Raw genomic sequence first — 9443 nt, 5'->3', positions numbered from 1 at the left:
CTTTTCTGCTGAGCAAGCATCCTGTTTTGGGTCTCCACATTTCTGGAGTCCCCACTTTACTTGACAGTGGCTAGCTAAGGTCCGGTATAGGAAAAGTGTAAAACTATGCTAGCAGAGACCAACCACTGGTAATCATGCACAACTGGCTTCATAAGCACCATTTACAAGGATATATCAAAAGTTTATAGGGGGGCAGATAGGTACTCCAGGGATCCCCTTGTTGCCTCCTGGGGGGCAGGCCCAGCCAAGTGTCTAGAAAGGCAGACTTACCAGGGTTTGCCAGAGACCAGGGGAAGCCAAACTGTTTGGTCCCTAACCCTCTAGAGCCAAGTGTGAGCAGATACTAACCTGTGGCACTGGTGCCAAATCCAGCTGTGGCGTCCAGCCTTAGGACGGAAGTCAGCTCGGCCGAGGTTGTAGATCTGTGAGGAGAAGCGCAGCAGGCGCCGGTGTCCGTAGGGCCAGTCCATGTGGTCAGCGGACTTGGACAGGCAGTTTTCCTCATGAGCACAGTACAGCATGCTGAGTGGACGATCCTCCAAGTAGGCAGTCTCTTGTACCAGCTGGGCATTCATCACAAGGTCTGGAGCACCTGGGGGACAAGGGGGACGGTGGGGGGCGGGGGTGAGAAGGCAGTGCTTGCTCTCCGACATAAGCCCAGGCTTCCTCCCAGGCTACCAAAAGAACACAGGAAAGGCAACTGAGTTCAAAGATGTGAGTCCAGTGACAGGGAACAGCCTATCACTTCCTCCTGGAGCCAGCATTCATTCTTGACTGGAGCTCATGGTCCCAGCTCTGTGACTTCATAATGTTTTTGTGTCCCTCACTTTTTTGTTGTCTACAAGGTGGGAATCATACTGGCGATATTAATAAGTAGTATCTGTGATATGCTTAGAGCATTGTCTGGCCTTCGGTAAACAGGAAATGAATAGAAGCTGTATTTCTTTTGTAGAATGCTTTTCATCTCACAAAGGGCCTTTGTGTAGCTTAGTGGGTAAAAACCTCTCAAAGGCTTTGCTAATACCTGACTTGGTTATTTCAGCCAACCCTCTGCCTTCCCTGGGCCTCAGTCTCTGAGTGTCTGTTAAGCCGAAGGGAGAGGACAGGAAAGGAAAATGGAAGGAGGTAGTTGGAGCCTGCCCCTCAGCCGTGCTGTTCAGTCCGCTGAGCTCTGGGCCTTGCTCCCTCTGGATGGTCCATTCTAGCTGTTCCTTTCCACGGTGTCCCGTGCTGTCATTCCTCAGACATCAGGCTATCTCCACTGCATGCCTCAGCATGCTGAAATCCAGCCTGAGGTCAGCAAGGGGGAGCAGCCAGGGAAAGGGCATGCAAACCTGGCAACCTGAGTTCAGCTATTGTACTCCGTGTGAAAGGAGAGACCTGAGTCCCAAAAAGTTACAGACAGACACACAACAACAGCAATTTAAACAAAATCCATTGTTCCTATGTCTCAGTGTCAGCCCAGCCTCTTTCCTCGCCTTTAAGGGGCTCTCTTCTGAAGCCTCTACCATCTCTGCCCTTCGAGGGTCAGAAGTAGTTTGCATCGATCCATTGCTGTTGCCATGTAACCTCAAAAGAGAAAAGGGGCCCTTCTCGTGGGTGTTTGGGGTTTAGGTGTGTGTGCTGAGAGTAGACGGGAACACTGGCTGGTTCCATTGGCTCGCTTTGATGTGCACTGTGCTACATGATGCCTGGCATGTCACTAAACATGCACTCGAGATTTCTGCAGCTCCTCTTGGAGAGAGCCAGGATATGGCCAGTGTCTGACAGAGCTCCTAAAGGAAAGAAAAGCTTGCAGAGGAACTGAGGGGAGAAAGGAAATGTGAGGGAAGTCAAGAGAGGTGGGCAAGGCTGTTGGTCAGCCACCTGCCCGGCTGCTGGCACCAGATGTGCTTGTTTTGACGGCTACACTGGAAGTGGTTAAAGTCCAAGGTTGCCAAGCAACCAGCATGCTGTGAGGCCTGGCTGCAGAGGTTATCATAGACATCCTCTCTTCAGGGGAGGGTAAGAAGGGTGGGCCTCTCATAAGAAGGCTCTCCTCAGAGTGTGCTACACAGAGGGCTCCCTGACAGGTTGGAGAGTGGCTGGGAAGAAGGTCAAGTGGCCTCTGGGGTTGGTGCCAGCCTGCAGCCTTTGGACTGCATGTAATTATCTTGGCTCAGGCCTTGCTGGTCAATGTCTTAACAGATGCTGCCACCCTGAGAATCTGGGTCTGTGGGGCAATTTCTTGCCACAAACCAGTCGTGTCCTTAAGTATTTTGGGTAAACTCCATGACTTGGAAGGGAACCCGCAGCTTGGCCTTAGGCTCTGGTGTGGCTCACATCTGTGTATCCTCCACCGTGTACTTCAAAGTACTCTCCACAAACAGTAACAAATCAATCCTATGTTGTAACTCTGCACACACACAGTTCTGGGAGAAGCCATTACCTTTCCCAAACACAGTAGACCACCTGCCACATTTTCTATTCTGTTCACTCTTTTTAAAACTTGGTCATGATCCTTGGCTTGCAGAGCCACCGTCTAGCTCCTTGTGCTTTACTCAGTTCTCACAATAACTCCGTGAGGGAGCTGGGCAGGGCAGGCTTTGCATCTGGCCATGACAGACAGCCTCCAGCTCCTGTGTCTGCTCCCTGGATCCACCACCCACCCGTCCAACACTCACTGTTCATGCAGGCAACGCCGGCCGAGAAGCGTCCCGAGCCGTGGGAACAGTGCACAGGCCCATGCCTCTGACACTGCTGCAGGGCCATCTCTGTGCCTGAGCAGCGAACTCCACTCATCACCACTTCTTTGGCTTCTGGTGTCCCCTGCCAGTACCAGGTGTCCTGGGAAGACAGTACATCCCATCAGAGCTGTTCTCATACCTCCATCCTGCGTCCCCATCAGACCAGTCCAGTACTAGACCTTAAAATCTCCACAGACGAGAGCCCTGCCTGGTGGGCAGACCTATCACATTTGGACCCCTCTGACATTAAGGGTTTTTTTTTTTTTTTAATGTAACTGGGACAATGCCCTACTGCCCCAGTACCCTACTGCCCCAGTGCCCTGTGTCACCATCCCATCCATGTCCAAGAAGGTGGCTCTGCTGTTTGAGAGGGACAAGCCTGGCCCCTCATTCCCACATTAGGTAGGGTAAAACCCTCCTCCCATTCCTACCTGCTCCTCACATCCCAACCAGGGCAGAGCCTCAGCCTCTTGAATGAAGTCTGCTCTTGCACAGCCTAGCAGGCCTGTTGGGTGCCCACAGGTAGCAATTTTGTCCCTGCCTCCTCCCTCCTTTACCCTCTCCCTGGAGAGCACAAGGCCACACCCCGGCTCCATGCTTCCTTGACTGAGTCAAACTTCCGCTGGCCACAAGCCCTTGCATGAGCTGTTCCTTCTTCCTCCGTACCTAGCTAGCTTCAAATCATGGTTCCTTCAGATGAAACCATATACCAGGTCATTTCAGCAGCCTTCCCTCGGCTGTGCTCATCAGCCAGTTGGTGACAACCTATGAGCTTCACTCTAAGTGCCAAATGGATGGGTGGATGGATAGATGGATGGATGGCCAAAAGCTCTGGCAAAAATTCTAGTCCTGCCAGCCCAGGAGGCTATGGCCGTAGAAAAGGAACCAATCTGGGACCTACCTTGATAGCAAAGTTGGCAAATCCCAGACCAAGCTGCCGACAAGTCACCATGGCTTCAGTGAGCCCCCAGTGGTCACTGCATACGGTCCCCCAGCGTGGGACCCCATTCACCTCCACCTGCACCTCCACCACTCCCTCTTCGGCGTTGCGCCCACCAGCCAAGCGCACCTGTAATGGTCAGAGGTTCGAGTAAGGGGAGAAGTCAGGGTTGCAATCTGGGAGGCCTGCCAGGCACTCCGCCTCTGACGCTTACAATATGGGCTTAGATCATTAGCTAGTGTGTGATGTCTCCGCCTGCTAGAAAAATCTGTCTGTGGCAAGAGCTTCTGCCCCGGACCTTGCCCTCCTCCTGCCTAGCCTCTCCCACTATTAGCAGTGACTCAGTTTGCCAAGAACATTTGTGTCTTCCTCCTTGTTGACTGTCATCCCATTAGAGAGTCATTACCATTTTCCAAGATGCCAGCAACTTGCCCACCATCCCCAGAGCTACTCCCCAGCACTGTTAGTCCTGGCTTGAGGCACTTGCTTTCTCAGCTTTTCTCAGGACCTGGTGTGCGGGCCAGTATGTATACCAGTGAAGCCCCATGCCCCTCTGCCATCTGTGGGACCAGGTCACAGAGAGAAGGGAGCTCTTCAGGCCTACACCCCTGCCTGAGGACATTCAAACCTAAACCTACCTTGTTCTGGAAGCCCATGTCAGGGATGTTGCACCTGACAGCAGCATCATTTGCATGTTGACAACCATTCTGGGACCCTTCCAGAGCAAGGCAGTCACCAAGGGTCCGCTCATACCCCCTGCAGCGTACCTCACTCAGGTGGATGGGCCCTAGCCCTGCAGGGAAGAGTGCACTGTGTGAGGCTCCTCTGTGAACCACATCTGTGACTTCCCCTCCCCGGGGAGGGAGGGAACATCCTCTTCTGGGTTTCGTAGAGAAACTAGTGGTACATGGGTCCTCTTACATATCCCGGACATCCTTGCTCACCTTGGCCCAATTGAGCCCCAAAAAGGGCCTCCCGGGCAGAACCAAAGCCAAGCTGGCGACACACAACGCTGGCTGAGATGAGGTTCCACCTGTGGTCACAGACTGTGCCCCACTGGCGGTTCATGAGCACTTCCACACGGCCCTCGCCCACCTGAGCCCCAGAGCGCAGGCGCACTTTCAGCTCCTATGAAGGGGAGAGAACTGGCTTCAGGGGTGGACCTCAGGGCGGGGCTTCTGTAAGCTTCACTGGCCAGAGGCAAGGCCCAGTTTCCAATTCTGCCTTTGGCTTCCCACAATTGTCCCTTTCTTCTTCACTGGCATGGGGGAGGGGATGGTGTGTGTGTGTGTGTGTGTGTGTGTGTGTGTGTGTGTGTGTGTGTGTGTGTGTGTGTTGTGGGGGCAGGGCACACTAGCACTCTCTCACCTACTTTTTTAAACATAATACCAGGCTCGGGTTCAGTGCCTTCACCCTCAATGGGTTGCAGCTACAATTTAATTACTCTTTTCACGGTTGCCTTCTATCCACGGCAGATGATGTCAACCTTCCATCTATGGGAGGATGATAAATGACCTCCCAAAAACGAGAAAAAAAAAAAAAAAAAAAAAAAAAAAACAAACCCAAGGAGCCCAGCTTCTCCTTCCATGTTTCCCCTCTCCTCTACCTCATGGGCAGGGGTACTGCAGTGTAGGACCTGCACCAGCAGATTGGTCAGGGCCCTGGGACTGACCTCTGCACGGGACTCCTTGCGTTTTGGCTTTGGTTTCTGTCGTTGAAAGTGGGGGCCTGCCACACAGCTGACCACAGCATGCATGCCTCCTGGACAGGCTGGCCGAAGCTTGCCTCTTCCTGGAGCCACCTGTACCTGGCACTTGGCCAAGTGGGGCTCTGTCCCCAGACAGTCAACCCGGTGAATCCAGAAGGAATTCTTTTTTGTCAGGCTGTTGAGCCTGGAAGACAAGAAAATATGGGTGGAGGAGGGTTTGGGTGGGAATGAGGGAGCTCAGGGGACAAAGGGGGAAGGAAATGAAAAGGGGAAAAGGGATAAGAGGAGGAGAGGGAACAGTTCATGTCATACCCCTTTGCCTGCATACCACTCCTCACCTAGACTTGGGATCCTTCATCTTCAGATTCCAGACTTTTCTGTGACAAAGAAGATAGAGAGGGTGGAGGGGTGTGAGAACTCTCCTTGCCCCCAACCTCCGTTCAGACATCATAGCTTATAGACATTTTCCCAGCTCTTCCGCACCGAGACGGGCAGCAGCCTGATGGGATGTCTACCCCACACATAGTGCTGGCCGCTCTTTCACTTCATGGGGAAGGCAAGCAAGGTCCCTCAGCTCACCCTGAAGTCTCGCTGCACTGGAGTAAGCAATTCATTCTTGCCCTCCCCCGAACCCCTATGTTAGGATGAAGGGATCCTTTAGGGGGTCCCTGAGAGAAGAGACTTGGGAAAGGTCCCCTGGGAACAGTGGAAGTCAAGAGCTTTATTGGGAGGTGGGGGACTGCCACCCAGGCCGTCATGGAGGCCTGATTTGCAATTACTAGGTATCGAGGAGCCAGGGGACGGAGTCCCCTTCATCCCCACAGACAGCGTCACATGACTGCCCACCACCTTACTCCTTATTCAGAACCAGAGTCCTCTAAGCCAGAGGCAAGGGACTTGCAACTGCCTAGAAGATGTGTGGCAACCCAGTGGGGATGGGGCAGGCTAGGTGACTTAGAGGTGCCTTGAGATATCTAGAGAAACGTACGAGTCTGTCACTGACACTGCTGGTGGGACCGGGGTTGTGGTGTTTGTTATGGCTCTGATGAAATCTTCTGTGGCCGTTTGGTCTCATTTCTGAGAGTATCTATGTCTCCTTTACCCAAACTCCCCACCCCAGGTCTAGCTTGCACGCAACCCAATCATAGTCCAGCTTGGGTCAGAGCAGGAGTTCCCTGGACAGCATGGAGTTGCCACAGAGGGTGGCTGAGGACCATGTACCCCAACCAAGGTCTAGAGCTAGTTCCTGATGGAGCCAAGCCCAGGATGGGTCACACTGTAGGAACTACAAGGTCCTGAGAATCATCTAGAAGTGGTCAGAAAGTAAACCTCATGCTTGCCAACCCAATAGAAAGAACTGACGGTGGTATATGAGGAAAGCAACTGAACAGAAATGTGTTCCTCCAGAATCTCACCAAACCCTTCAACAAGGTTTTGACTGCGCATGCATGTGCATGCACAAGTACACACATACATGCAACCATCATGCACACACACACACACACACACACACACACACACACACATATACATGTACACACAACACATAAACACACAGGTCCAACTTGGCAGTCCTACCCCTCCTACCTGTAGTAGTGGCTGTTGACAGGTGCCTGGCTGGGAAAGCCCAGCATCCCGCACACAACCCTGCTGTTGTTCATGGTCCATCCCTGGTCACACACCTGCCTCCAGTGGCCCTCGTACCGTACTTCCACGGCCCCCTCAGTCACTGGGCTGTGCCTTTTGGCGCTGGCGAGGATGGGTTTGAGCCGCACCTCTTCTAGCCGCCGGCCCTGCAAGGCATAGATAGAATCATTTCACCAGAGGCCAGGCTGCTGGGGTCCTGGGCCTCCTGGAGACCACTGCAGATTCTCCAGAGAAATCCAGGCTTACAATTCCCTTCCTGCCCCTTATTGTTAGGCCATTTGGAGGCATTTGCTGAAGGCTATAGGGAAAATGGAAGCCAAAATCTTGATTTGTCTACACCCTTTCCATCCTTGGATCTATCAAACTGAGAACAGAATAGGAACCCTTGGAGGACGAGGGTGTTTGCTGGGCATGGAGGGGTCTTCTTTGTACCACCTGAAAAGAACTGAAATGGGCAAGAACAGTTGCTTGAGACCAACCCATTTCCTTGGTTCCTCGGGACCCACCACCCCTATTCCTGGGTGACTTTCAGTGTGGAGCACCCCAAGGTGGCTCATTGCAGATCCAGTGTGCCCGGGCTAACTGTCCTCAGGCAGAGGCTGCCTGGCGAGCAGAGGGTGGGAGCCAGCACCCTGCCCTGCCCATTGCTGTTGTTTGGCTTGAGCTGTTTTTAGCTTGGGTTTGTTTGTGCTAGGAAGAGGCAGCAATTGTGGCCAAGCCTTGTGGCTGAAGCAGCCCCTTAGTCCCACGTCTGCCTCCTTCATGGGGAGTAGCTTCTGAGGTCCCACCAAGCCTAGCGACTGGTGTCCTGACTGGCTGTACATGAATAGCTTCTCCTTCCTCCAGGTTCACTCTGCAGGGGGCTGTCTGCCACATCTAGCCCTCAGCTCAGGAAAGGACCTGGACAACCACCTCACCTGGGGCCCGAGGGCATTGGAGACCTTCTCAGAGTGATATCCATGCTGGCGCTGTGGATGGCACACCACCCCAACGTCTTCTGAGTGTCTGCAATCACTGACACCCCAGCCGTTAGAGCCACACTGATCTAGGCTGTTCTCGGTGCCCAAACAACGAACATTGTCTAGCCAGATGGGGCCTGTGGGGGAGGGAAGATGAGCTCAGGGGTGAGGAGAGAGACCACTTTCTCTCTGGCGTGACACATGGAGGAGCAAGGGAAAGGAAGGGAGTCTATTCTCTGGGGTCTTAGTATCTGTACCCCTGCCCACTTCTTCCTCTTGGTGTCAGGTCCACAGGAACTGTTTCTGGAAAGTGGCAGGTAGATCTAGTGACTGATCACTAGTCCATCAGTCTACCGTTCTATCCATCAGTTTCTTCCCAAGTATCTACCCACTGTGTGTAAATCACAATGGGGAGGCTGGTGACCTCATCCCAGGGAGAATGGGAAGGTCAGAGCAGAGGTCATCTGCAGCTACACTCAGGAAGTGCCTCCAAGAGGCCATTTGACCTGGTCACGAAAGGTTGGGTAGGCTTCTAGAAAGTTCTGTTGGAGCTTCAGTGAGCCCCACCCTAAGAGAAAGAAGCTGGCTCCCGTGTCTTTGCATCCTGTGTGGCTGTGTGTCGTGGTCACTCACCCTCTCCTTGGCCATACTTGGCACTGTGTGCCCAGGTCAAGGCTGACTCAAAGCCCAGTTGTCTGCAGGCCACTGTAGCCTCCTGGAGTGCAAAGTCATCATCACACACCGTACCCCACTGGCCCTGGTGTAGCACCTCCAAGCGGCCCTCCTCTGGCCTGTTCGCTGGACCCACAAGCCTGAGCTTCTTGGTGCCTGATGGCTGTGGCCTGCTGGAAGGGGTTTGGCTTAGCAGCAGTAGCAGGAACAGAGAGAAGGCCGGTGGTGGGGGCCACATCATGGTGACTTCGGGGCACCTGGGGAAGGAACCAGTGGTGATTACCACCTCTACCCAAGGAGAGAAGACAGGAAGAAGAAAGGCCCACTTACCAAAAGCAGTACCTGGATCCTCCAGGAGTCCCTTCAGGTTAGAAACATTGGCCCAGCCATAATGTCATTCATTGTCTGGCCTCTGCTGTTCCCAGCACCCCAAGTAAAGGGAGGTGCATGAATTCTGGGGTGGGAAGGACTATTCAGGGCAATAGGGTCCTTCCACTACTGCTGTGTGGCCTGGCCAAGTCTCTTATTTCCAAGGTAAGAAGGTTGAGCCAAATTTCATCTCCTCCATCCTGGGTGGCATGTCCCTCTAGCCACAGCCCAGACCATGAAGCTGTATGGTTCATGCATTAGTTACAACTTTGGGAGGGATTCTCACTGGTCCACTTATTAAGCCAGGTGTAGGGACAGGAAAGTAGAGACATTAAATATACTCCTCGCCTTCACTTCACACAGAGATGTAAGATTGGGGGAGACTTTTAAAGAAGAGATGTATAAATTGGGCATGGTGGCTT

General features: G+C 53.2%; 1 protein-coding gene across 1 annotated transcript in view; it reads right to left on the bottom strand.

The window, feature by feature from the left end:
* Nucleotides 1-8899, bottom strand: part of LOXL4 (lysyl oxidase like 4) — a gene marked incomplete at its 3' end in the record, with an annotated part of 13319 nt that extends 4420 nt beyond the window's left edge. Inside the window, exons 1-10 of the mRNA XM_080912153.1 lie at nucleotides 8614-8899; nucleotides 7939-8117; nucleotides 6962-7167; nucleotides 5713-5751; nucleotides 5339-5558; nucleotides 4611-4794; nucleotides 4305-4459; nucleotides 3628-3795; nucleotides 2664-2826; nucleotides 349-592 (exon numbers count right to left, since the gene is read on the bottom strand). Coding sequence (XP_080768279.1) covers nucleotides 349-592; nucleotides 2664-2826; nucleotides 3628-3795; nucleotides 4305-4459; nucleotides 4611-4794; nucleotides 5339-5558; nucleotides 5713-5751; nucleotides 6962-7167; nucleotides 7939-8117; nucleotides 8614-8893 — 1838 coding nt within the window. The 5' untranslated portion in view covers nucleotides 8894-8899. The remainder of the gene's footprint in view (nucleotides 1-348; nucleotides 593-2663; nucleotides 2827-3627; nucleotides 3796-4304; nucleotides 4460-4610; nucleotides 4795-5338; nucleotides 5559-5712; nucleotides 5752-6961; nucleotides 7168-7938; nucleotides 8118-8613) is intronic.
* Nucleotides 8900-9443: the final 544 nt, after the last annotated feature.

Source organism: Micromys minutus, assembly GCF_963924665.1.
Source record: "Micromys minutus genome assembly, chromosome: 2".
NCBI lineage: Eukaryota > Metazoa > Chordata > Mammalia > Rodentia > Muridae > Micromys > Micromys minutus.
The sequence above is the reverse complement of the archived record's forward strand: the minus strand, read 5'-3'. Positions and strand labels throughout refer to the sequence as shown.